Below are 27,755 nucleotides of genomic sequence, written 5' to 3' on the forward strand. Positions count from 1 at the left end.
CTTGTAACTAGAGACGATAAATTAAAAGTAAAAAAAAAAAGATAAAAAAAAAACATTCAAAAAACAAAACAAACATAATTAACTAAAAGAATCGAAGACCACAAATATATACCAACCCTCCCGATGATGATCAAGTCGTCATTGTATTATCACTATGATTATCATACCCCGATATTAATAGATATTTGACTGAAAAAAAATTAGTCAAAGTTGTATTTCATCGTTTTTTCTTATTTATTCCTTCATTCATTAACATGTCCATTCATTTTTTCCCATTCATTTTTTAATGTCCATTCATTCAAAAATTATAACATTAGTATTTCATTCGCTTAAGCATTCTATTAAATTATGATCATATTTCTATTTGTCTTCAGTTGACTTTCTATTCGCTACCGACTTTTTCCTTATAGAAGATCAGAATTTTTTTTTCCTCAACAGACATATATATTACTCATATATGTGTATATATACCAATTTATATTAAATACATTTCTTAGAACTCATCCCACCTACTCTTGACAAGATTTTTCGTTCATATAATTCTATATAATCTGCCGATTTAAACCATATACGACATTATCATACCATCTTACAAGTATTGAGTATTAGACCACATATAAGATGGGTGAGATGGTTTGCTGCATTCTATGTAACTTCACACACTATAATGGTAGTTCCCCATCGAAAAAGTTAGTAAAAAAGATATCTGTTAACTGATGATATTATGTCCCATGGATATATAATATAACTTGTAGATCACTTAGCCGTGGAATCATATCCAAGAATTACCTAATAGCGATTAGTATAGTTCTACTGAGCCCAAATACAGAGACGAAAAAAATTCATTGGACTCAGACTCAGTTCCACATATGATTAGATTAGGTACCCCATGGCGGTAGTTACCGGATTTCATTTTCACTGACCCAGTTTGGCCATCTTCGTAAATCATATTCTCATTGGAATTTGCCTTTATCTTTAAATTCCGAGGCATAGAAGTCGTTTCAAGTCTGGAAAAACAAGTAGTAATAAGTCGACACCCCTGCGGTATATGTGAAGAATAATCACAATATTCCCGTATTGGGGAAAATTTCACCGAACCATTAACAGATTCAGATATTAAATTATCACCTTTTTTGATAGAAAATATCTCGAAATCACCTTTCCCGGAATTCGCATTTTTAGAGCCATAACATAGAAAATGATCATCTGGGGATACGTCGAAAAATTCTGTTTCCTTTGCCATATTATGCTGCCCGGTTTGAAAGATGACAAAAGGCCTATTCATCCCCGTAGGGATCTCTAAGGATGCATCAAACATAAATAAACTCTGTGCATTGTTTTTCGATATTGCAGAAACAAATAGGATACCTGGTGAAATACCCGCTTTAATGGTGATTATTGAACGAACATTTAAAGGATTTTTGAAACATTTCCTTCCAGAAACTAAAAGCTTCCCCTCCTTTATCGGGACCGTATATATCCAACCATTTCGACAACCGATATTTAGAATTCGTTCTTTAGTCCTAGCAGCTGGGCTTATAGCTAATGTAACGATGTCAGATGTCAAACCTTTGTCAAGTGTCTCCTTATAAAAGTCTTGATTGTACGACCACTTGTGTATCAAAAGTTTATTGTTGACAGCGACAATAAAACCTTCATTAAGACTTATATTTACGGAGTCACCTATATGATCTTTATCTTCACCTTTTAGTTCAACTCTTCTTGTCAATGTTGAAGAGCCGCCATTGTACATAAACACATGATCTGTCGAACCCTCTTTGACCAAATGGTAATAGAGACCAACGTCTTTTATAAGTAATCCGTCTAATCGTATTGTGCGACATTTGATTACCAATTCTTTTTGGATGTTTGTAAAAGAGTCCATGTTTGATTCAGAGATCATTTCGAACTCGTAAGCACTTTCTGTATCTAGTGAAAGGTCACGGAGGACTCTAATTAAAGAACCGTTCGAGGTTGCACATATTAGTTCTGTACCCCACCGACTAGCATTCACTGGAATGAAAAATCCTGTAAACTCTCCTAGAGCTGGATTTAATTCGTCTGAGTTAGAAATATAGCAGCCTTCATGTCCAGCTAAATTGAGATCAGATTGGTTCATTACTACCCTTCTGTTATGAAAGCGTAATCCTTCTAATATAGCTCTTGTTTTCTCGACCTCAATAAGTCTATAATATGGATCAGCAACTTTCATCATATGCTCTTGGTACACAGCATTACACTCTTGCTTGACTTCTTCATAATTTTTAGCGTTTAATTCAGTAAGTTTCCTTCGTTTAATTTCTTCTCTATTGTATATCCTTTCACTTTCATTAGGATCTCTTGAGATGGCAGTTCTGGTGGTGCCAGTCAATTCAGTAATACGGAAGTATCTACCACGTTCTTCGTCAAAGTAGAAGCCAGGCAATTCCAAAGGCATCAGTGGTTACATATATAGGTAGATATGGAAAGCAGGATCAATTTGAATGCATAACGTACCGTAAAGTTTCTTTCTTTGTACAAGTTTTCATTAGGGTTACATTGAGATTTCTATTTCTACGTATAGTTGCCGTTTACATTTTTCAAGTGAATTTAAATTTCAAGACACCAGTGACCCTTAATAAATCAAAGTAAGAACTTTTGTTATATCTTTTGCCAGATGAAAAGAAATTCCATTGATCGACTATTATGTAGGTTAGTTATACATGCATGCTAAAAATTGACCGATCCTAGATCAAGTATGCTATATTTCTATCTAAGTTGTGTTGATGATACGCGGGGACGTCAGCTTCTCTTTCTTGGTTTCCGTTCATATATCTTCAGCTCACTCGGAGACCATGAAAATTGGCTACCATCTACAATTCGATTTAGTTTCTCTTTTTTAAATATATACCTCCTCTCTTGCGGCGGGAGATTGTTCTGTATTGCCATGAGAAATCTGTACCTCGTTTTTTGCTGTATTATTTCTTGAGATTTTTCCTTATCATCGACTCTCTCTTGTGTCGTTGGGAAATCTAATCTTCCAAATCCTGGAGGTGACTTTGCTCTCTGTCTCAAATTATCGAATTGAAATTCAATATTGTCAGCATTGACACTGTCATCCAAGAAAGCATCACTTTTACCATTTGCTGGCAGATTAATTGGTTTTCCAGCTTTCTTATAGAAATTTTCCAATTTAAGGCGTCCTCTTCTTATAAAAGCTTTATTTTCATTGGGTTTAAAATCTTCAAGAATCCATGGTTTCTCAGTAAGTGGATTGGTATTGAAATCCACGAGAGGTATTTTTTGTGTAGATTTTTTATCTAGATTCAGGAAAGTTGGTGTGATATTAGTATTTGGTTTGGTACTGTCCCTTTTTAATTTTTTGGGATTCGGTTTCTGTGCATTATTTTCACCTATCAAATTCAATGGTCTTTTAAAGGTGGGCTCAAACTTTTCTATTCCCTGAATGAAGTCTAAGTCACTAATACTATCTGCAATTGCTTCCTCCCCATCTAATTCATAGTTCATATTCTCAAGGTCCCTCTTATCTAATGGAAAATCATCCCTGAGTTGTACATCATTTTGTGACAGTGTGATGGGTTCTTTCAAGGGAGAACTGCAATCGGTTTCACACTTAATCGCAGTTTTACTTAACGGCGATACTGAACGTATATTTTTTTCTTCGTTTTTCGTATAGCGTATCAAGTTGAGGTGAAAACTCAGCTTAATTGAAACAGGGAGATCATGATTATTCAATAATTTATCCCTTGTCTCGGGATCAAATTGTGTAAGGATCAAATTCTCGGTATCATCTCCAGCTGGCACATTCTTGTCTTCTTCAATCAGTACGTTTGGGTGCTTAAATGAATCGTCTTTAGCTGCCTCGTTTAGTAATCTGAAATTTGTACAGGACTGTTCTTTCTCATGGAATGGAGACGCTCTGCTTGCTTCTGGTCCTTCCTTCTCCTCAATGACAGGGTGCGCTCGTATTTCTTTTATCTTGGCTTCCAGCAACAAAGTGACATCTAATTGAACGTTTATAAGTTCTTCTAAGCTTAAAGTAGCAAGAAGGGCCAAATTGGATTTCAATCGTATTGGATCAGGCATATCTTCAACTTACTGGTCAAATGGCCTCTACTCTCATTATCATTCACTACCATTGGACTTAGGGAACAAATCATCATCTTCTTCTTTCGAGAGCTCCTCTTCCTCATCCATATCGAAAAAAAATTGTTTACATATCGAAAAGAAAATATAAACAAGACGCGTTAAAGAAACAGCCGCGTCAAAAAATGAAAAATGAACGTAACATGAATTGAAGAAGACTCAATCAAAGAAAGGAGGATACTCTCACCTTTCACCGAAGCCGACTATTGAGGAGGCACAGTTAATCATGACTGCGATCAGTAGTTCATACAAGTAGAACACATATTCAATCACTAGAAAAACAAATCTTCAAGAGAAAAAGAACAAAAAAGAAATGTCTTTACATAGCTACTTGAATCAGGCATATGGCCCATCATCGAAAAAAAAGTCTAAGAAAAGTAACAAGAAATCGACGACGTCCTCTACCTCATCTCAAGACAGAAATGTGTTTAATGTAACTGAAAGCTCACATCAGATTTTGTCCAACAAAAAAGTCTCTAAAGCGTACAGAACAAGTACAGTCAATGGAAAGGGTAAACTGCTTTGGAAAAACGTGGATACTAATGAGCTAGTTGAAATTCAGGACGATAAAGCAACGCGGTTGATACAGACGAATGACGGTGAGAGCGGGAACCCTAGAAATGTAACCAGACTCGAATCACAGGAGACAGTATTTAGAGACGAGAAAGGACATAAGTTGACGAGAGAACGAAATGAGAGAAGGAATAAGGAGACTTCTGAAGATTTGAGAGAACAACTGAGGAAGAAGAGGTTACAAGAAATAAATATGGGGGAAGTGCAATTACATTGGCTTAAAAATGGAAAATCGGAAGATTCAACTATGAAGAAAAAAGAAATGTTAAAAGAAGAAGATCCTGCTATGGTTTTTGATGTAAACGAACAAGAGGATAACATACCAACGTCTCTGTTAGGAAGACGACTTTATGACGGGAAATTCCCTGAAAATCGATTTCATATAGTACCAGGCCCTAGATGGGATGGTGTAGATAGATCCAATGGCTTTGAAAAGAAGTGGCTTCTTAAGAAGCAAGAACAAGAAAATGTAATTACTGAACAAAAATTTAACGAAGGCGATCATGACAGCGATGAGTATATTTGAATGAAAATAAAATCAAATCTAACACAATACACTATATAAAAAGGCACAATATTTACGTTTGCTTGAAAATACATCAACATTTGTTTGTATTTGGAATGCATAAATACTCTAGTTTATCAATTATTTATTCATTTTCTCCATCAATACTATATAACAGAAAAGTTATTATACGGTCAAGTATATCAAAACGTATCACTTACCTTCAGACTGAACCGCTGGCTTCGTAATGGATTTTGAAGAGTTTGGCCTCCCTTTAATTTTAATCTTGCCATCAGATGTCTTCACAGGCTTAGATTTGTTAGTTTCATTTTTTTTTTTATCTCCAGACACCGAATTCTTGGTAGAGGCGGAGTTATCTTTCCCATTTACGATCGTCGATTTCGATGATGATGGCTTTTTGCTTCGCTTACTGGCTACTTCCTTAGCTTTTGACTTCATTTGTTTATCACTTGTATTCTTGTTACCTTTAATAAGATTTGTTAGTTTAGCACTATCTTCTTGGGCTACTGGAACCATATTTACCGCACCATGATACATCTGAGGATGCAATTGCATATTATTCATTTGAGGAATCATACTCCCGTTATATATATGGGGAGGACCAATTGGTACCCCCATGTTAGGGTGACCCATTGGTGGTAGACCATTAGTGGCAAAACCTTCTGGCATATTATAAGGTAAACCAGGCATTGGTGCAGTGTTATTATTAACGGGAGCAATTGGAGCCACAGGTGCAACATTAGTCTGCGGGTCATATTGATGTAAAACAGCATTGAAAATAGAATTTGCCACATTCGTATTAGGCGGTAAAACTATATCTTTTACTCCATCAATTTTCTTTGTTTCAGTTGAACCGATAGACGTAACAGTAGTAGTTGTTTCAGTATCACCAGGAACACTTACAGAATTATTATCCTCCTGAACCGTAGCATTTACTTCATTATGACCGTCGGATTTCTTAATAATAGACAAGAGGTCATGAGCTTGTTTCTTCCTGATATCATCAACTTTTTCTTTGTTATTTTTTTGAACATTTGGAATATTAGTAGGTTTTACATGCTTTCGTGTTGTCTTATTTTCGGCGACTTTCTTCGATGCCTTTGAGTGATAAACTAGTTGCTTATTTGTTAAATTCAATAAGAACGAGGCATCTAAACCTAACCCTCTCTTAGTTCTTAACCTACCACCAAAGGTGTTACCGGCAACAATTTCATGATCAAATAGCACTTGAATGGATAAATTCAAACCTAAAGTCGTATACCCAACAACCGTACCTTTCGAAAATAATGGGACTTTCCCAGAATCTTGAACATACATCACTCTATCACCTAATTCAAATTTTTGAGTACGTAGTAATCCTAAGGAGGATCTTGGACTTAAAATAGCTTGACGCGGAACATTGGCCAATTGCTTCTTCTCTGGATGTAATGGCAACATAGAATAGTGTTGTATCACTTCTTCTACGGCAATAATAGATGACTTAGTTAAGGAATCACTTTCAATAGATACAACAACAAATTTTTCTGTAGCAAATTTCACCCAAGCTTTGATTTGATCTAACATTTTAGAGGTTTCAGAGCTTGACAAATCTGGATATAAATCTTCAAAGATCGGAATACCATTACCAACTTTAGCCAATTTTTCAAAAAAGTGAGGGAATCGACTTTTATATTCGGTTATTAATTGAATAGTTAGATTAGAATATTCCCAACCTCTGGTACCCTTCCTTGCATATCCCAAGACTTTTTCATGCTTGGCTTCAAATTTGACAGGGATACCGACATTAATATGCCTTCCATTGCCGTCGGCAACCATAAACTTCGATGTCAACCTAGATAAAAGCAGTGGATGCATGCCCAATTTTTTGGCAATTAAAAAGGATGGAATATATTGGACTAAATTACGATCTTGCTGAGCTCTTTCTTTCCCGATAGTTGGTTCAGCTTTAACAGAGCGTTTCTTCACAGTTATTTTCAATCTTTTCTCATTATTGTAGCCATCGATTATTACTTCTCCACCATATGCATAATCACCTAAAAAGATTGCATGAGAGCCTTCAGGGAATTCTTCTTTAATTGGTAAAGGTGGTTTTTCGATATACCTTTCATCCTTATTTGAGATTGATTCTACCATCAATTGTAATGGGTAGTAATCAGGTTGTGAAGCATAATTCTTCACAAAGGCACCATTCTCCGTTCTAGTTAAACCGACCACTGGGAGAACTTTCACAATTGCTCTAATATCGTCTAAAATAACAGCTTTCTGTTTAGAGTAATTTCTTAACATTGATTTCTTCAAGGAATTAAATAGTTTTTTGTCCGCATTATCTGCAGATCTTTTTATTCTTGTGTGATGTCTCTTCTTGTCCGCATCGATGTGTTCTTTTCTTTCATAAACAGTCTCTTCATTCATTAGTCCAATCAATTTAGATTCTCTTAAGTATGGCCATCTAGTGTAGATGATCCGACCTATATACCTTTTGGATAGTTCTTCCAAGGTTAAATTGTTTTCCTCGTAAATATCATCCATGTGTAATACCATAGATTGTTGTCTCGACGGTTGCTGAAAAACAAGACTCTCATTATATTCTAATTGATATTTGAATGGTAGCGTCAGTAATGTTGGGAACCCAGCCAATAGTTCTGTTCCGGTCTTAGCCTTGGGTAATAGTCCATAAATGAAATTTAAACCTTCCATCGAGGGCTGAGAATATTCTTTTTCTACACAATGATCATGTTCAAGGTCAGAAAAGAGACCACTTAATGGACTCTTGTAAACAAGATCAACTTGCGGATTGAAAGTAAAGGTCAAAGGTTTACCAAAGGAATTTCTTGCCTTTTCCTCCGGCGATAATTTCGAAAGATATGGTTTCATTGCGTCTATTAATCTAGTTTCATCAACAAAGGGCAATAGCACCACTGCTTCCCAATCTGCAGTCTTACCATTTTTATCCAATTTAACTTCTGTTGGATAGAAATCCAATATTGGAGATTTTGGGTCATACATTAATGGTCTTAAAACAGGAGGTATTAAATTTTTTGATCTTTCTGGGAGCACTGACATTAATTGTTCAAACGGTTTGAAAGGATTATCTTTGGCGAACTCAATAACTTGATCTAAACCTTTCTCTAAATCAGAAATACGTGGAGCATAATGATAACGGTAATACCATCCCCATGATGGACAACCTCTGTAATAATAATACAGAACCCATTGTAAACCTTCTACGTAATTTTTGGTAAGTTTGGTAATATTTTCTTCAATATCTGCCTTAAACCCAAGTTTATCTTTATAGTAGTCTTTTTTCCAACTTTCAAATCTCGTATTATAAAGATCTTGCTCTCTTTGAAGTTCATCAGCATCCTCTACGAGAACTGCTTGTTGGTATGATTTAATTGTTTTTCTCAAGGACGACAGACGTTTGACATGTTCTTCTTCAGATTCTGATGCATCAAATCCGTCTAAATCAATTCTAAGAGAATATGTGTCCTTTGATTTAGAATGTACCACTATTAAACCCAGATCAAATGCAAATTTTTTAAGGAAATCTAAATTCTCAACAATATTTTCATTAGTTAATGGTAAAGTTGGGATTTGTTCATCTGGTGTACCAATAGGAATCTTTTCAGACATTTCTTTGATAATCCATGGCTTAACCATCCCTACAATTTTCTTTTGTTGTTTAATTAGTAGTTTTTTACCTATACGCGCTCTTTTCCTTTCACCCTCCAAAGAGATATTTTCTAATTGTTGATTAAACCATTCGACATCAATATCATTTTTTTCGAAATTCATTAGTTCGAATTGGGATAAATATTGTAACCAAACTCTAAGTCTTTCTAAATTAATTTTACCATGTTCATTAATGTAACCATCTGAATGTAATAATGCTTCTTTAAATGTTTGTAAAAGGACGACGAAGGCACCTTTATTAAGATGTAAATCTGGTAAATTTGGTAAGAAATCATTACCAATGACGAACATGACTAAAACGAAATCGTCCAAGACTCTTTCAAAATCAAATTCAAATTGCATTTCATCAGCAATTTCTTTAAATTCTAATTCCATATATTCTCGTAATAATGAAAGATGTAACAAATAAAAGTTTTGATTTTCTAAAGTCTTGGCTTGATTTGGATTCCTCCTCCCAAAAACGACTTCTTCTCTTAGTAGGGCGAAATGAGGAGCATGAGTAGACAACCCCAATATTATAAGATCTGCATCTAACCCATAGATACAATGTCTTGTATTATGATCAAAACCCTTTTGAGCTCTTAAAGTTCTAATGAAATCCATTATCTTATGTTCACCTTCCCCTGGAGCTTCATGACCCGAAAATATAATCTCTACTTCTCTCCATTGAGCATCATTAGAAATCTTCTCATGTATGAAATATTTTAAATTTTTAGTCAATTTAGCCATAAATTCTGTCCCTGGCGTGATAGAATTGGAATCGAATGGTTCACCCTTTGGGATCTCTTCACCATTCTCCAATGCCTTCTGTAAAGCGTTCTCTGCATCCATTGCTGTTCTAAATCTACGGGATCTTTGTTGATTCATCTTGGCACGGGGTGCAACCCCATCAATAGCCATATAGAACACTTTTTTAGGTTTAATAGTTTGGAAAAGATGATCAATATACGTGAAGATTTTGGCAAACACTTCTTCTTCTGTCATTCGTTTGGTGACGTCATCATCGTTACCATGCGTACACGTATGTAAAATGGAATTCATATCAAGGTACAAGTTATCAAATTCTGGGATTTGAGTACCTTCAATTAATTGTAAAATCATTGGCCATCTCTCTGAGATATATCTGAAGAATTTTGGGATACCCATGATGAATCTCTAGTTCGCTAATAATAATTCGTGTGTTCGTTTGTTCGTTAAAAAAATGAATTGGAAAAATATAATACAATAAAGCGGAATAGTAGAGTTTCTTTTAACTATCTTTTAGTAGACAAAAATGAATATTTTCTTTTTCTTCTCTCTTTAAATAGACAGTCACAAGTCTCTCTGGCTGTAATAGTAAAGATACAGCTTGTTTCTAAAAGCGGACTAGAGGGAGTACTTAATCTGTTTCCTAAGCAGCAATTGAATCTTAGTGGGGATTTGAAGAGTCTATTATAGTGAATAGATAGCTGACTATTAGTATGCACGATATTCCACCGTTATTTGTTGACCTATGCTTCTTGCTCAAATAAAGATGAAGGGAGTGGCAATTAAAGGCCACCATAGTTCCCATAATTCATATCGTATTTGTTTATTGAAATCTGCACACAGTTTAAACTTGTTTCTTCTTGACGTTTTCACGGAGGCGGCAAAGGGCCAGGGTAACGGCCTAAATATGGATCACTTCTTACGATACAATTCCAATTTATTTTGCAAAATATCAAAAAACTCGAAATACAATGAAATAAACTTGAGAGATATGAAGAAATAGATGGGTTATCTGGTTGACTCTGAGGTCAATTGAAGGGTAAATTTGTAGTCAATTGGGTCTTTGAAACGTGTACTTTTAGACGTTTCATATATAACTACTTTTATTGCCGATTAAGCAACGAGAAAAGCTAAAATTTAGAGATGTTTGGAGGATTTGGCAAATCGAATTCTACAGGTGGATTGTTTGGTCAATCCAATGCTACTAACGCTGCTGCCAGCGGTGCCACAAGTATGTTTGGAGGATCACAGAATATGCAGAATAATAATGCCACCGGCGGAGGTCTATTTGGTGGCGCTGCTCCTACTGGTAATACGAATACTGCGGCCACAGGAGGTGGTTTATTCGGCAATGCTGCACCATCAGGTAATATAAATACAGCCGCATCATCAGGAGCTGGTGGTAGCCTATTTGGAAATACAGGAAATGCACCTACAACAAATACAGGTGGAGGTTTATTTGGGAATGCTGCTCCAAGTGGTACTATAAACACAGCTGCTACAGGCGGCGGTTTGTTCGGTACTGCAAACGCAAATGCAAACACTGGTGGTGGGAATACTACCACTGGAGGATTGTTTGGAAATAATACTAATAAGCCAGGTGGGCTTTTTGGAGGCAACGCAGCCCAAAATACTACAACAGGCGGTGGCCTCTTTGGTGCTAATAACCAACAGAATACGACGACGGGTGGTGGCCTTTTTGGTGCTAATAACCAACAGAATACTACAACAGGTGGTGGCCATTTTGGTAACAAACCTGCCTCAACAACAACTGGTACTGGTGGATTATTTGGTAGTACAAACAGTGGTACAACAGGCACCACTGGTGGTCTATTCGGATCTAAACCTAATACAACAAACACCTTATTCGGAGGCTCTAATACAAATGCACCCTCTACGGCAACTACAACACTGGGAAGCGGTAGATTATTTGGATCTAAGCCGTTGGGTGGCACTGCAGGTGGAGGTTTATTTGGATCAAATAATACTGCGAATATTGGTGGCTCCTCTTTATTTGGTCAAGGGAACACCATGAATACTACAGGAGGTCTTTTTGGCTCTTCACAATATGGACAACCACAACCACAATCTACACTACAATCTATTCATCAACTTCCGATTACACCAATGACAAGAATCGCTGAACTACCACCACAACTACGTCAAGAAATTGAACAATTAGATCAATATATTCAAAAGCAGGTACAAATATCGGAGCATTTAAAAGCGGACACAGAAGAACACAATAATCTAATAGAATCAATTCCAAAAGATATTTCATACCTACTGAAGACAGAATTGTTAACTAATCAATCATTATCACAAGATTTGAAACAAATTTCATCTATAAAGGAATTAACAGATAATAATCTTTCAGATACACAACTGTTCACTATTTTATTCCAACAACTATTGACACCAGGTAGTAAAATATCGTCTTTAGATTTAGAGAAATTTTATCAACGTAAAATACACTCATTCCAAAATAAATTAGATGATTATTCTAGAGTACTTTCAGATATTGAAAGCGCAATAAGTGGAATCAATGGCGATATATTCGGAGCATCACAAGGCCATCTGCCGGAGAATACTTACACCAGTGAGTTAGGAAACATAGATTTAGCGGGGTTATATAATTTGAAAACTGGCCTAAATGCAATCGTCTCTACTGTTATAGAAGAGTTTGGATTATTTATGGATACTGCGGAAAGAATTGCTGAATTACGTCAAAAAGTTCGAGAAATAACAGGCTCCCATACGTGAATGTATAAACATATTCACTCCTGAATCGCCAAGTTGGTTATATACTTATCTAGGCATATCTAACTCTATATACAATGAGAGAAGGTTAAAGAAGAAGCATTCTGTAAAAACTTTAAAAGATGTAATATTTTTATTTTCTTCTTTTAACTACAACGAATAAATAATAGTCTGTGTCAGAGAAATCATATCACATGTAGCGTACATTATGTTAAACGAATATGAGTAAAAATTTAGCTGTCATTTACAACTCAACTTTAGGTGGTGCGATAACCAACTATTTTCCTTCTTCCTATTACTTCACCCACAGAATAAAATCCTAAAAGTTGTACACCATATGCACCAAATTTAATTAAGTCGTTCTTACCTGCCCCTTTCACTAAACCGATGAATGCTTGTGGCTTGTTCATATAATGTTTCCCCATTTCAAATATGTTACAATAAACCTTCTTGAATTCGCCAATCTTTGGCGGTTGGAAACCTTCTTGTTTATATACAGTCTTCGACAATTCAGCTCCCACCTTACCATAATACATGGACTTTTGCATCAAAGCATTGGTCTTGCCAATGAATTTTGTGCTTAATACTTCACCCTTAGAAAGTAATTGAGAGCCAATAGTTTGAATTCTACCCAACATTGGTGTTCTAATAGTAGCTAGATGTGATACTTGATTGTTTTTTATATTTATAGAGATTTGTCGACTGAAATAAATCAATAAAATAGGGAAGCAATGTCCCGTACATATGTATTTTCAACCTTCAAATGTTCAACTCTCGACTTTTATTTAATCTCTTATTCGAAGTTTAAGCGCTTCGTAGAAACTTCCGGCGAATCAAAAGCTCGCACTTACGTCCACATCTCTCTATACATTACTAGCTTAATATAAAGGATTCTAACGAGACACGCAGAAACAAACTTATCAAATCCAAACATCTGAAGGAACAGGTCAGGTAAAAACTTATAACTCGACCCATCACATAGGAATTTTTGTTCTCTGAATTACCGACAAGTAAGTGAAGTTGAATATGCCAGCGTTTACCTTCTATATAATGAAGTTTACTACTAAAGTATCTTTACTGTTACAGGTTAGAAATCTTTTATATATAACTCAAACTCGATTATTTAGACGGATAGACCTCCTTATACCTTCACCTAAAATGATGACTTTATCTTCTTGTTGTAAACGAGATAGAATATCAGAGATATCTGAGGAGTCCACCTTATCTTGCGAATGTTCATTAATTTGTTTGACCAATTCATTGAAACTCATTGAATCAGACGAGTATTCCCCCAGTACTTTTAAGACTTCCCTTGCCAAATCTTCTTGCAGTTTCCTTTGGACAACAGACTTACCAGTTTGAACTAAATTCATATCAATCTTACCTGTCTTTGGGTCCATTGCATAATCCTTAATAGCTGATCTTATCAGCCTCACAGCTTCTTGAACATCTTCTAGTTGTACTTCCGTAGATAATCTCATCTTTGCATGAGCTTCAGCTAAACGGATCATACTTTCCAACTGTCTTGTAGTAGCAGTAATTCTTTTTTCATCTGATCTAGAGTCATCACCCATTTTTCTCATTCCAACATAAGCTCTCACCAATTCACTTTTAGCTTCCTCCACAAGTACAGGATGAATATTTTCTTTGGCATAATTAATATATAAAGTCAAGAATTCAACCGGAAGTATGTCATCTTGGGAGACATGGTCTGGCTTATCTTCCAGGTACAAACTGGTTAAGTGTCTAGCTAAGTCTCGATCAGTCCCTTCATCGACTTTATCTAACACCAGGTACACAAGATCAAATCTAGAGAGTAATGGAGGTGGTAGATCGATATTATCAGTAACTGGTAAATTTGGATTATAACGCGATCCAATTGGATTGGCACTGGCTAAAATTGAACTTCTAGCATTTAAAGTTGTGATAATACCGGCTTTTGCAATAGAAATGGTTTGTTGTTCCATAACTTCATGCAGGACTGACCTTGTTGAGTCACTCATTTTGTCAAATTCATCAATACAACAAATACCACCATCAGATAAGACTAAAGCACCACTTTCTAGCACCAATTGTTTTGTATCAACGTCTCTTGTGATATATGCAGTTAACCCGACGGCAGATGAACCTTTACCAGATGTATAAACACCACGTGGTGCAATCTTATGCACGTATTGCAATATCTGAGACTTAGATGTCGAGGGATCACCACATAGTAAGATATTTATATCACCACGATAACGACCACCTTTCTTGAAGACCTTATTGGCTCCTCCAAATAATTGTAACAAAATACCTTTTTTAACGTCATCTAATTCAAAAATACTTGGAGCAATAGATCTTGACAAAAGATCGTATAGATCTTCTCTTTGAGCAACCTCGCGGATTTTGGCAATATCTTGATCTGTCACCTTTTTAACTTCCTCAACTTCATTATGATCTATTTGATTCTGTAACAGTTCTTGTTCAACGGTGGAAGTGTCAACACCCAACCTTGTATCTGAAACTTTCTTCACATGAACGACATCAATATAGGTTTTATATAAAGATTTTAATACACGTTGTCTGGAATTCGCTCTTATTGGTATTGATCTAAATGCACCTGTGACTTCAATTCTATCACCTGCACGACATGAATCTACCAGTTCATCATATACACAAAGAGATACTGAATGTGGAGTTTGACCATCCGGGACTAAATCAGGTGTCTCTTGTAATTTGATAACTTGTTTATCAGCAAAGGAACATCTATTATGGATTAAAGACATTGAATTGGGTTCACCACAATCGACACGCCCACATCTTGCTGGTTCTTGAATAACACCTCTATCGATTTCAACGACCATGGTATGGTCACAAACATTACATTTGAAAAAGGCAACTTTCATATCTGGGATAACTGGTGTGGCTCTTAAGACTAACCCCTTTAAAGTGATCAATTTGTCGATATCATTTGGGTTCAATTCACGCATACCTTTCACTGTCCCAACGTTATAAGGCCTAACTTTATAAAATTTAGTTTCAATTTCATCCAAATCAAAATCTAGATGATTATCCTCTACAAGAGAAACCATACAATCTTTAATAGTTTGATCCATAATGGAAATAACCTCCTGTGGATAATTTAATAACTGATAATATAATTCTTCTGATTGTTTGAAAGCCAATAAATTCCTAGCATCTAAATTTAAATTACAATTACCAACTTCTCTCATTTCATTTAATTGTTTCACATAATACAATTCCTCATCTGTGGTGGAATTAATGAATTCTTCTCTTTCATCTAAAATTTTCCTATATTTATACTTGAACGTCATTAAAAAGTTACGGAAACTATTAGTACATTCTTGAATACTGATATTGGTACCCCAAATAATTCTTAATGGTTCATTATTATCCTGAGAGACGGGGTCTGAAGAAGATGAAGGGTTATTATTACTAGACCGCGACTCAAAATCAATAATTCTTCTAGGTGATGATAAATCTGATGCATGGATATCATTTCTTCTCATACGTATACTTCTAGAAGATCCATCAGCTAATGGAGAGGAAGAGATGGCATTACTTCTGTCACTTCTAATATTGGAAAACCTACTGGGTAATGGTGTGTTTGATGAACTACCTTGAGTTCTGTTAATATTTTGAGATGCTAATATATCAGAGGTTTGTTGCGAAGAGGATGGGTAATTGAAAGGTGAGGACCCTATACCTATTGTCCCATTTCTGTTTTGGCTTCTACTATTACCTTGCCCTAGAGTATCTGGCTGGGAAGAAGATGAGTTATAGAATAATGCAGGTGATGAAGGCTGTTGTGGCACTGAACCTGGATTAGAAGCTGGAGAAGAGCTTGGCGGTGCGAGCTTACTTGGAGAACTGGATGGAGGATTACTCATTTTTACTTTTCAATATTTCGTTTTCCAGACTTCTGTCTTTGGCCGAGGAATCTTCACCTGAAATTGATCAACCATCATGTCTTTACAAACTTCATGAATTCCTTTAATCGTTGCATAGTATATTACTATCGATTTAAGATTTCTTCGAGGTCAGATTAGTACTTGATGGCGAAAAATTCGTGAAATCGTTATTACATTTCCTAATCGGGTAATGACACACTGTTGTACTCCGGGTAATACAAATCTCTTATATGAATATTATGAACATTTAATAAATACTATACGTACATCTTCTAGACTTCACGTTCCCTTTTTGTTGCAACCTATACCAGCTCGACATCATAGAAAAGAAGAGGGAGATCTATAACATATGTATTGAACTTGTAAAAAGAATCTATAAATAATTTCTGAAATATGGCATTGTAGCGATGTACCATGTATTCTCGAGACTCTTTGCTCAATTTCTTACTCCTGTATTCTACTTCGTAGTTCCAAGGGATTTGCTAATGCTTTTAGTTCCCACTTACGAGACACCTCAGTTTTACCAACTCCTCTGGTTGCATATTCTTTTATAGTGTTTTTGATAGTTTGTTTATTATATTGGGGCAGTGTCTTTTGAACAATCTCTGTTATCGTATTCAAAGAAAATGTAGAATCTTGAATATTATCAAACAACTTGAGTAAATCTTTAGGTTCTGTGATCAATGATTTTGGTTTTTTGTTGGGTGAGCCATCAGGTGTGGTTAAATTAGACGTTTTATCAGCCGTTTCGGTCAGGTTTCTCTTTTTGTCAGATTTATCATTTGCTTGTAGAGATAGTGGTAGTTCATACGGGTCAATTGGGAAAGGCTGGTCACCAATTAAGTATTGTACCTTAACGAAATCGAAATATTGCTTATCACCTTCATCAAGCTTCTCTAATTCATTCCTAACAAAGACAGTCGGTATAAGAGGTCCAATAAACCTCTGTTTACCGCTTGGATTCGCTTCAGCACTTTCTTCTGTGTCCAAAAATCCTTCGAACTCGCTATCATCAGCTTGATCATCATCTTCATCTTCATCTTCGTCTTCTTCACCACTTTCCAAATTATCAATACCACCTTCTTCATCTTCCTCGTTAATCCATTCCAAATCTGAATCATATTCATAGTTATAACCTGTACCTTCTGTAGAAAAGGGGTTCGTTATGGGAAGAGATACATTTTTTGAATAAGTCCCAATGAAAGGAGGTCTAACATTTTCATAAAATTTAATGTATTTTTGAGGAACCGTAGATAATAAAGTTTCCAACTCCAATTCTGTTTTCTCTTTGGTTGTAAGTTTTTGAAGTACATTAATTGCGGAGCATTTGACTTCGTATCCTCTTCGAATGTATTTTGAACGTAACCATGAATCAATATTCTCGAAATCTGCATCTTTATTTTTCAAACTAGAATCTAGACTACTTTTACTTTTTTCCAATAATTTTGGAGATAATTTATAGTTATTGCAAACCTCCACACCATCTCTAGCATAAAACGGAAGGAAGTGTTTCTCATAATCAGATTTCTCGGAGATCGTTCTGTTTGAATCGTTAACTTTCTTGAAAAAATTACCAATACGTAATTGTGCTTTTGCCTCAGCTTCCTGTTTCTTTAATTTTTCTTGCTCACGTTGTTGTTTTTCTAACTCTTTTTGCTTTTTAGCTTCTAGCTTTGCTTCATCTCGTTTACGTTTTTCTTCTTCCCTTTTCTGCTTCAGTTCTTCTTTCTTCCTTTTCTCTTCTTGAAGTTTCTGCTCCCTTTTTAATTTCTCGTCTGCACGTATCTTTTCACGCTCTTGTTTCTTTAATTCCTTTTCCTTCTTCAGTTCTGCTCGTTTCTGGGCTGCAAGTTCCTTTTTAGTAAGTTTATCTTGTTCTTTAGATGGTAAAGTTTCCTTATTCTCGACACTATCAGTAGGGGTATCTTTTGCACTTGAGGTATTGTTATTTTTTCTTTCTTCCTCTGCTTTTATATCAACTCGAGAATCCTTTGCTACAGTACCATCTTCTACATTGTCGTCGTGTACCTTGCTTTTGTATAAAATGTCATCAGTATCAGATACAGCTGGAAGCATTCCCTTGGCTTCTTCAGGTCCTTTTAGTATTTTCATATCAGACAAAGAATCTCCAATAATCTCTGGTATCGATGTATCGTGAATTATACTGACGAATACATCACCATCCTCCTCCGATTCAGTTTCAATCTCTTCAACAGTATCATCTCCAATGTCTATACTAAGATGTTCCTTTTCTTTTGGTTTCTCTTTTAATTTATTCGAACTTGGTGACAATTTATCACTATCCGTTGCGGTTTGGAAAAATGAAAGTATGCCCTTTCTTACAGGTGTATTGGTAGCGGATGGTGTTTCAGCCATTCTTTCGTCCTTAATAAATGTTGGGTGCAATTAAAATTAAGCAAAAAGAACTCGCAATTGTTCGTCTCGACTCTTGTTACGAACTAGCTGGCTTTGTTGGTGAACGTGGATGCTAACTAATAATTATAAGAAAACATTTCTAGTTTACGAATCGGTATTCTTTTGATCTCGATGGAGAAGCGCGAACGCGTAAAGTTCCATCACCTACGCGTTATCTCGAAGTTAGAGAAATAAACTCCATTACCAACGATGAGAAAAGAGAAGATAGATGTCTTCTCGAGAACTTCAGGACCAATTTTAAGCTACATAACTTACATTATAAAAAAGCCAGCATTAGCGGAGGCAGAATATGTAAAAAGTATGAGATTTCATTCTTTCAACTGAAAAAATCAAAATCATCTATAACAAGAGAGAGTTTCTCTAAGTCATTTCTATCTAACGGATCAACGCCTCTCCTTCTAGGAATCTCGGTTCTTTTGTTGAGACAAACCGGAGATTCCAATTGCGTTACCGTTGTACTATAGTCTTCATCATTGGACATATCCATATTTTTACGTATTGGTCTACTACTGCAATTTTTTTCATCAGCAGTGTAAGCTCTCTGATTTTTCTCTTTTCTTCTATTTTCTATATCAGGTGGAATCCTTCCTGAAACTTCTCCACCAAGTTTTTCATCAGATTCGTTTCGAACTTGGGCAGTTAACTTATGTGAATGCTTTATTTTAGGTGTATGGCGTCTCCTCTTTGCTTTTTTAAAATAGTACGAATAGACCGCACCAATATCTCTTTTCATCGACTTGTAATCCTCCTGGGACATAACATTCTTGAAGTCATCTTGAATAAAAGGCCCAAGAAAATCCTTCGCTTTTCCTAAACTTCCCTTATTTTCCAATTCTTCATTAGACAAAGTTATTAGCTTTCTGATATTTTTGAGAACAAAGCCCAAGAGGTCACAAATGCTACTAGTTACAAGCAAATTCGGCGGATAAAACCCTTCTTTAAATCTTTCAATTATGGTGTGTGAAATATTATTGTCTATGTGAATTAATCTCGAATAGTTCAAAATGGTAAGTAGATCTTCTAAAAATGGAAGAAAGATAAGGTCAAGAATTTGTTGCTCTTTCCAAAGGATGCTTTCTTCCGTTGTTGAAAATGAAGACTCTGTGTCTGCATCTGAAAAATCGCCTTCAGACTCCTCCGAAGATATATTGTAGTTGATTAATTTACTTTCGAAGTTTCTTTCTGAAGGATTATAATTCTGAGAAATGGAAGGTTCGGGAGCTGATCCTTTTCTATTCCTTTCCTTGGACATCTTAGAATTTTTCACATCGGGGCCAGTAGCAAATTCTACTTTTTTGACTTGTCCCTTAGTCATTTCAAAGTTGGGGCTTGAACTTGATGATAATTTATTGTTCTTTTTTGCTACGTTTTGGACATTGTTTACAAAGGTCTTTTACTTTCAATTATTTACGGTCTTTTTCCAAAAAAAAGATGTGTCGTTTTGTGATTAAGACAATTTAGTTGTCCAAAGTTTTGGCCTCATTGACACTTTGTATGAAAGAAATTGACACAACAAGGGTATAAATAGTTATGGCGTGTGATTCACAATGTGTAGCAAGAAGATACATTAAAAAGTACTCTTCTATAATTATGTAAGGTTGTTCGTTGTATCAATTTCAAACTTTATTCAAATAAGCTACTTGACAAATATATATATAATATGCAAAAAGGCATTACCTACATAGCAATGATGGGCGATATGTAATAGTTTGGTCTCGCTCGGAAAAAGAGCTTTTACAATCCTCAAGTTATTATAAATGAACGAGTCTATACTGGATTAAATATAAGTAGATATTATTTATAATACAAAAGGTGTGGTCAATTCGAACAGATTTTGTTCTGATTTAGTAGTAGGGACACGGGCGTCTCTCTGTCCTAATTTCGGAGGTGTCAGCCTGAGCTTGAAGGTGTTTGGTGTTATTGTTGTTGGTCAGTTTAACTGACTCAGTTATATTGCTATTTTAACATTTTATTAGTAGGCGCTACGGCTAATATGAAACATATGCACCATACAAAGATAAAACAAAAGTAGAAACAACTACGTCGAAACAAAGATGAAACAAAGATGAAACGAAGAAAAAGGTGTAACGATAAAAACGGAAACAAGAAACAGATTGAGAAAAAAATCCGGACATATAGAGGAGAACAGACTTGTAGATACTTGAATACTGAAAATGGAAGAACGTTATCAATATTAAATATTTTGTATATTTGTCTATAAAAGATCTATAGTGAGGATTATAACAACAATTATAGATATTGAACCATGACAAATACTAATTTAAATCATCCAAAATTCACCCATCAGATGGAACAAGAAATAGTGTATACGTTGTTCCACTGTGTGTATCTATCGTTATGTATTTACTTCTTAAAGAGGTCTTCCTAATCTTCTAACCTATCATCTTCTTAAGGCATATATGCCATATTGAGGTGCAGGGGACCCAGTTTTATATATTTACCATCACGAAAGCCAATTGGTTTTTGAATATGTTGTATTTATGCACTTACAGTCATATCTATCCTTGCTGATTATTTTTGCCCCACTGCCCTATTAGATGTAGGTGTGCTAACCTGATGTCTAAACCCTTCACACTAGAATTTCAATAGTGTCGTACTCGTAAATACTATGAGAGTAAAGGTTCAATTATTATCGATATATATATGGTACATATATGTCGATTTGCTAAAGGGATATTGACTTACAGACACACAATATTGCCGTAAGGTACGGTAGATATGCCGAGACGACAAGGAAAAGGAAAATTTTACGATGAGATATCATCGAGAAATAAAAGATAAGAGATATATAGATATATATATATATACGTTATGTATAGTACCCTTTGGCAAATGCTAAAAGACGAGGACTGGTTATACCTTGAAAAAAGTGTTAGTAACATTGCTACACATATTTCCCCCAATTTAACTGATCCAAAGGGACAGTTATGACTTATTTCCAACATGGCGACCCCAGTGAGGGTTCTCAAAAGAATGGAGACATTGACTCATTGAAACAATTAATCAAAGTTCTAGATGAATCCAAAAAGGAATCTAGAACACAACTAACAAAAATTTTATCAAACATTAAAGATACAGAACGTTTCACCAAAATCAAACAAGTTCAGTTTGAATTACAACAGATTGAATCGATGGCAGAATATCATGCCGCATCATTAATTAAATTAGAAAAAAGATTATCAAGACTAACATTGTCTGATAACAATAACACAACTGGAGAAAAAACTAATAACAAGGAAAACAAAGTTAATACAAATGTTTTAAAAAATACTCCAAAGAACAACGTATTGGAATACAACCCTCCAGAACCAACTCTTTTGCTGTCAAACAATGATTCAAGAGGTAAGTTCTATGAGGTTAGGACAAGTAATGGAAAAGAAGTACGCTTCTATTATGAAGATCCCTCTGCTCAACTAAGCGAAAAATTGGAAGAACTAAGTACTTTCCCGAAATGGTGTGATAATCTATCAAGTCTATGTAATATATGGCACTTAGATAATATCACAAAAGGTGAAGCTATCACAGAAGGTGAAGAGGTGATATTAAGGAAAGTCATTCAAAACTCATTAGGAAAAAAACTTTACAGTTTTGGTAAACTAGGATCAACGGCAACCGAAATATTTCTAGAACTAGAAAATGTAACAAAGAAAAAATTCCCAGGAGTCACTAAAGACAAAATGTGGAAAAAGATATTAATTGACAAATATTGTTCTAACACAAATGAAATTAGACATGTGTTAGACAATATCATTTTACTGGAAATTTATACAGAAGATCCAGAAAATGCCAAACCACTGGACAATAAGTTTATCAATATGAAAATTTATAAATGTCTAAGTAACGACCTTAGAACTTCATTGATGAACTCTGCGATGGGACTAGAAGAGCTATTGAACAAATCACCAAGAGAGATGATCACTGTAATCATAGCAAACATTAACCTAATCAAAGAGCTCGCGGAGGTCTATGAGGAAGACGAAAAACCATGTCAGACGTGTACCTCTTTACTTCGTGGTTATTGGAACTGTCCATTAAAGAAAGTAACTGATCTTAGGCAAGGTACAGGAAATTGAATCTGGTAAGATCATTAGAAGAGTTACTAATAATTCAAAATTAAAAAAACAACTAGAAAAATCTCCAAAACTCAAAGAAAAAGATGTTTCATTGTACTCTTCGATAGTTGGATCACTTTTATCATTGTCTTCATCATCGGCAGTATTATGATCTGTTATTTGTTCTTCATTCTCAAAAACTTGATCTGCCATGGGATTGTCTTGATCTTCCATGGATGTGACAGTTTCTATGCCATCTGTTGACTGATCCACTGTATTAGTTGTATCTTCATTATTCTTATTTTGTTCTTGTTCATTGAATATCTCAGTTTCTTCTTCTACGTCTACGTCACTTACTAGCTCTAGATCATCACCAGTTATTGACTCATCGCTTACTGCCAATTCATTTTCACTTACTAGTTCTTCAGCTAAGTTCTCTAGTTCCCCGTCAGTATCATTATATTCTTCAGGAATTTCAGTTTCTAGATTATAGTTGGCATCCGTGTTGTCAGTTTCTTTTCCATCAGAACTATTATTATCGTCATTAGTTGTTTGTTCTCCGATGTCGGAAAAGTAGTCTAGTTCATTATCAGTGAGATTTTCTTCGTTTTGAAATGAATGGTCTATTTCTTGAGCATCATAGTCTGTCATTTCAAATTTACCATTGTTCTGATGAAGAATGTCTTTGTAGAATTGATCATAGTCTTTTGTCTTGGTTTCTATATTATTTGGATTCAATATAGTATAACCTCCAGAAAGCTACACCATTACCACAGAAGTTAGTCACCATCATTAAGCATTACTCCTTCAAAGACGGTTTACTTTACTACTCTGCTAAAATACCATTCGATTCAAGATTGGTTATACCCAAAGGTACTATTCGTCAAACATTAATACATTTACATCACGACTCGTTGCTAGCTGGTCATCCTGGTTCGTTCAGAACTTATCAAAACCTGGTACATGATTATTATTGGCCTAACATGGTAAGTATCATTGAACAATACACCAAGACTTGTCCACAATGTCAACGTACAAAACATGCACGGGTACTCCCTTCTGGTATTTTCCAACTACTTGCTGTTCCATACCGCCCGTGGTCTTCAATTGGTATTGATTTTGTTTCTGGTATGAGAGAGGTCCACAAATTCAACTCTGTCCTAGTGGTTATCGACCGTTTGACTAAAATCGCACGGTTTATTCCAACGAAAAAGACGCTCGACGCTAGTGACTGTGCTGACCTGCTAATCAACCATATTATCTGCCATCATGGTGTTCCAGACGAAATTGTATCTGATAGAGATACGCTGTTTACTGGTAAAATTTGGGACCGTCTCAGACAACGACTACGAATTCACCTCAAATTTACCACATCATATAACCCAGCTTCCAACGGCCAAACTGAACGAACTAATGACACCATGAGAAAGATCATAGCAAGCTATACCAACCAACACGCCACTGATTGGCCAATGTACTGTTCTGTCGCTGCTTTTGCTTACAACAACACCTACCAGAGTAGCATCAAAACTACTCTCTTCTTCGCTAACTATGGTTTCCATCCAAGGTTGCCTGGTTTCACCAACCCTATACTCGACCACTCGCAGAATAATGAAGAGCAGCAAACCCCTGGTACCTTACAATCCAACTTAGACTACTCACCTTCAAGCACTTACGAAATTNTTATGGTAATCGATACAAAGTAACATGGCTGATGCTCAAGATCGTCAATCTATCCACTTTAGCAAGCGTCATCGTGTCACTAACTTCGAAGTTGGCGACTCAGTACTGGTTCATAAGGATGCTTACAACAATAAACCTTATACCAAATTCCATCATTTGTGGTATGGCCCCTTCAAAATTGTTGGAAATAAGTCATAACTGTCCCTTTGGATCAGTTAAATTGGGGGGAATATGTGTAGCAATGTTACTAACACTTTTTTCAAGGTATAACCAGTCCTCGTCTTTTACCATTTTCCAAAGAGTACTATACATAACGTATACATATATCTATATATCTCTTATATATCATCGTGAAAATTTTCTTTTTCCTGGTCGTCTCGGCATATCTACCGTACATTACGACAATATTGTGTCTGTAAATCAATGTCCTTTTAGCAAATCGACATATATGTACCATATATTCCAATAAAGTGTTATCTTATTATTATTAAGATTGTTTTTGATTGCAGCCACGTCTACGGTTTCAGCCGGCCATGCGTACAAGAGTTATGTATTGGGTCGGTTAAGTTGTATGGTTTTGCTGAGTGTTTACTCGGGCGTATGGATTAGTCTCTCCTAATCAAACCTACAAGTATTTAGAGTGTCCTGCGGAGCACCTAGTCGAAAGGACTTTGGGAGCGGTGTTCATGACTACGAATTTTGTTTTATGCATGCATGACTTCAACGAGATATTATATGAACTTCTAGAATTTATTTGACTTACTAAGTTACTACCTTATTAACATTACCCTAAGCCACAATTATGTTGAAAGACTAATTGCGGGCCAATGGAAGAAAGATACTACTAACCTTTAATTTAATTTATTTTATTTTATTTTATTTCTATTTTACCCAGCCAGCTAATCACAGTAAAGCTTAATGTTCAGAATGAACCAAAGTCAAGTCTATTATCCAATATCATGTTTAGAGTATTGAATGTTCCAGAACAAAACAAGATTACTAAGAAACACGTTAACCAATATATTTAGGCCAGAATAGTAGTAGTAGTTAGTAAGCATGATCATAGATAATTAGAAATTGGAGAACCAATAATTAGAAAAGAGGAGAACCAATAAGCAAGAAGAGTTAAAGAAATAATAACTAGAAAGGTTATCGACAAGAGAAAAAGTATTTTGGAAAGATTATAAAAGGACTGAAAGTTGAACTAGAATTAGAGGTATTTTAGTTATTTATTTATATCTCTTTATTAGTTATTATTTATATTATATATAAGGAGAGGAGCCCGAATCATCTATTCGTTAGAATCCTAAATTCTACTCTCTGCCTTTAAGAAGTTTAGATTTTGATCTATTATCGAACCCATACACACTCTGCGTTCAAGACGTTTAGATTTTGAACCCATATTTAACAAATAACATAAAAATAAGGGAGGTTGGCCGAGTGGTTTAAGGCGTCAGATTTAGGTCTACCTAAACATTCTGATATCTTCGGATGCAAGGGTTCGAATCCCTTATCTCTCATTAAACTTTTTTTTGCTCGTCTGTAATACACCATGAATTATATGATAGAAAGTGTGATAATGTAGAATAATATCTACTGGTTGACTATACTTACATTTATAAACAGTTATCACGAAAGATAACTTTTCAGCTTTTTTTGTTAACATTTCGTTCCCATATACCTTTATATATCAACTTTTTCCGCAACCCCAACCTATTTCTCGATGCTGTCGCCGTACTACTGACCCGTAGATACATTCATCTTCCTTGTAAGCCTTCACAGTAAGTTTCTATCTGTACATACCTAATCCTGTGACCTGTTAATTTTTTGTAGCCACAGTGAACCTCGATTCTTGGTGTCCAAAAATCAATTCTTAGTACCATAAGTCCTTCATCAACTACCCTTTTGAGAATCTACCACATACCCCAGCTTTGAAAAGGCTTACATAAGATAAAGAATTATTCCTTGAACCAGGCCTATAAAGTGTTGGCCGGATATACATATATAGTTTGTGGTTACTCAAATTCTCACTCTTGTTTCTTTCTCAAAAGTTCTTTTTATAGATTAAAATAAGAATTCCCATATATCACTAAAAATCCAAAACCATTACTGAGTAGTGCGTTTATATTAAAAATGGAATTTTGGAAAGTGCTTATGATATCTACTAAAGGAGTTTGGCGAAGAGGATACATCTGACATTGAATTAACCAATAATAGAACTTATTGATAAAAGAAAAAAGAAAAGCCCTGTAGGGGGCTCGAACCCCTAACCTTGTGATTAAGAGTCACACGCGCTACCGATTGCGCCAACAAGGCCAATTGTGGTGGTTTCTCTAAATTTTAAGTTAGACCTCAACGATTGCTAATAAATTTAGACGGCACGTGCCCAGTATTAGCTAAAGTGCCGTAGTTGTCGACTTATTCCTCTGTGAATAAAACAATGAGTTAATGTCGGAATTATATGTATCTGGCACATGGTATACAGGCACTTGGTTTCGTACAGCACGATATATGTTTTCTATATAAGGAAAGTTTTATTCCATATGTAAAGTGTATAATACATATTACTCTCCTGTCCTAAGACGGGAGGAGCAATCCTGCTACGAATCTACCTATAAGGTCAGATCCTCCAGTCTAATATGCATCCAATATATGGTTTAATATGTTATATATCCTACCAAACAATATACCTTGAATAGTTAAGAGACTTCGATTTCATATAATACTTGGAGAGAGCACGGGATCCTACGAACTGATGCATGATGTCTATTTTTTTCATCCTGCTTGTTTTAGTAATCTACAAGGGCAATTATTCTCCTTTATCTTGTTAAGGACATATTTTGTAGAAGTATTTTCGGCAGATCTACTTGAGAGCATCACGCTAACCCAAAAGAAGATGCCGATACCTGCTTGGCTTTTCTAATAACTCATAGAACAAGAATATCGAGTTTCGAATTGGTGAGTAAATTTTATTCAATTATTTTGAGCTCTTTCTCTTATGCTTCAAAACACCCAAGGTGTAATTCTTGGACATAAACAAGGATATTCTGGTTGATTATATCTGGTGAGTAATTTAATGAAGTAGGACAACCTTTATATGTGCTCAATCCTCTGTAGAATGCAGTTCAAAAAGTAATTTGCGTCGCCGAGAGAAAAATATCATCAGTGACGCGTCTGAAAAAAAAATTTTTAAAGATTCCGAGA

General features: G+C 35.4%; 11 protein-coding genes and 2 non-coding genes across 13 annotated transcripts; 5 read left to right on the top strand and 8 right to left on the bottom strand.

The window, feature by feature from the left end:
- Positions 1-799: 799 nt before the first annotated feature.
- NDAI0G03490 (uncharacterized protein) lies at positions 800-2,437 on the bottom strand (the record flags this gene model as incomplete). The annotated part of the gene is made up of 1 exon (XM_003671321.2): positions 800-2,437. The coding sequence occupies one exon, from the start codon at positions 2,435-2,437 to the stop codon at positions 800-802; it is 1,638 nt and encodes a 545-aa protein (XP_003671369.2).
- Positions 2,438-2,781: 344 nt separating this feature from the next.
- On the bottom strand, positions 2,782-4,086 carry SAE2 (ssDNA endodeoxyribonuclease SAE2; the record flags this gene model as incomplete). Its single annotated transcript, XM_003671322.2, has 1 exon — positions 2,782-4,086. The coding sequence occupies one exon, from the start codon at positions 4,084-4,086 to the stop codon at positions 2,782-2,784; it is 1,305 nt and encodes a 434-aa protein (XP_003671370.2).
- A 373-nt stretch (positions 4,087-4,459) lies between these two features.
- Positions 4,460-5,245, top strand: BUD13 (Bud13p; the record flags this gene model as incomplete). Its single annotated transcript, XM_003671323.2, has 1 exon — positions 4,460-5,245. The coding sequence occupies one exon, from the start codon at positions 4,460-4,462 to the stop codon at positions 5,243-5,245; it is 786 nt and encodes a 261-aa protein (XP_003671371.2).
- A 192-nt stretch (positions 5,246-5,437) lies between these two features.
- On the bottom strand, positions 5,438-10,084 carry XRN1 (chromatin-binding exonuclease XRN1; the record flags this gene model as incomplete). The annotated part of the gene is made up of 1 exon (XM_003671324.2): positions 5,438-10,084. One exon carries the CDS (start codon positions 10,082-10,084, stop codon positions 5,438-5,440), a length of 4,647 nt encoding a protein of 1,548 aa, XP_003671372.2.
- Positions 10,085-10,828: 744 nt separating this feature from the next.
- NUP49 (FG-nucleoporin NUP49) lies at positions 10,829-12,448 on the top strand (the record flags this gene model as incomplete). Its single annotated transcript, XM_003671325.2, has 1 exon — positions 10,829-12,448. One exon carries the CDS (start codon positions 10,829-10,831, stop codon positions 12,446-12,448), a length of 1,620 nt encoding a protein of 539 aa, XP_003671373.2.
- A 254-nt stretch (positions 12,449-12,702) lies between these two features.
- Positions 12,703-13,083, bottom strand: ATP20 (F1F0 ATP synthase subunit g; the record flags this gene model as incomplete). Its single annotated transcript, XM_003671326.2, has 1 exon — positions 12,703-13,083. The coding sequence occupies one exon, from the start codon at positions 13,081-13,083 to the stop codon at positions 12,703-12,705; it is 381 nt and encodes a 126-aa protein (XP_003671374.2).
- Positions 13,084-13,554: 471 nt separating this feature from the next.
- MCM4 (MCM DNA helicase complex subunit MCM4) lies at positions 13,555-16,338 on the bottom strand (the record flags this gene model as incomplete). The annotated part of the gene is made up of 1 exon (XM_003671327.2): positions 13,555-16,338. The coding sequence occupies one exon, from the start codon at positions 16,336-16,338 to the stop codon at positions 13,555-13,557; it is 2,784 nt and encodes a 927-aa protein (XP_003671375.2).
- A 465-nt stretch (positions 16,339-16,803) lies between these two features.
- On the bottom strand, positions 16,804-18,735 carry RLF2 (Rlf2p; the record flags this gene model as incomplete). The annotated part of the gene is made up of 1 exon (XM_003671328.2): positions 16,804-18,735. One exon carries the CDS (start codon positions 18,733-18,735, stop codon positions 16,804-16,806), a length of 1,932 nt encoding a protein of 643 aa, XP_003671376.2.
- Positions 18,736-19,111: 376 nt separating this feature from the next.
- On the bottom strand, positions 19,112-20,110 carry NDAI0G03570 (uncharacterized protein; the record flags this gene model as incomplete). Its single annotated transcript, XM_003671329.2, has 1 exon — positions 19,112-20,110. The coding sequence occupies one exon, from the start codon at positions 20,108-20,110 to the stop codon at positions 19,112-19,114; it is 999 nt and encodes a 332-aa protein (XP_003671377.2).
- A 1,633-nt stretch (positions 20,111-21,743) lies between these two features.
- On the top strand, positions 21,744-22,889 carry NDAI0G03580 (gag protein; the record flags this gene model as incomplete). The annotated part of the gene is made up of 1 exon (XM_003671330.2): positions 21,744-22,889. One exon carries the CDS (start codon positions 21,744-21,746, stop codon positions 22,887-22,889), a length of 1,146 nt encoding a protein of 381 aa, XP_003671378.2.
- A 962-nt stretch (positions 22,890-23,851) lies between these two features.
- NDAI0G03590 (integrase catalytic domain-containing protein) lies at positions 23,852-24,574 on the top strand (the record flags this gene model as incomplete). The annotated part of the gene is made up of 1 exon (XM_003671331.2): positions 23,852-24,574. One exon carries the CDS (start codon positions 23,852-23,854, stop codon positions 24,572-24,574), a length of 723 nt encoding a protein of 240 aa, XP_003671379.2.
- Positions 24,575-25,977: 1,403 nt separating this feature from the next.
- NDAI0Gtrna15L lies at positions 25,978-26,071 on the top strand. Its single transcript is given in 2 exon segments — positions 25,978-26,016; positions 26,027-26,071. It is a non-coding gene; the product is annotated as a tRNA-Leu (tRNA).
- Positions 26,072-26,794: 723 nt separating this feature from the next.
- On the bottom strand, positions 26,795-26,867 carry NDAI0Gtrna12K. Its single transcript has one exon. It is a non-coding gene; the product is annotated as a tRNA-Lys (tRNA).
- Between the last annotated feature and the right edge of the window lie 888 nt (positions 26,868-27,755).

This window comes from Naumovozyma dairenensis, chromosome 7 (assembly GCF_000227115.2).
Source record: "Naumovozyma dairenensis CBS 421 chromosome 7, complete genome".
Classification (NCBI taxonomy): Eukaryota; Fungi; Ascomycota; class Saccharomycetes; order Saccharomycetales; family Saccharomycetaceae; genus Naumovozyma; species Naumovozyma dairenensis.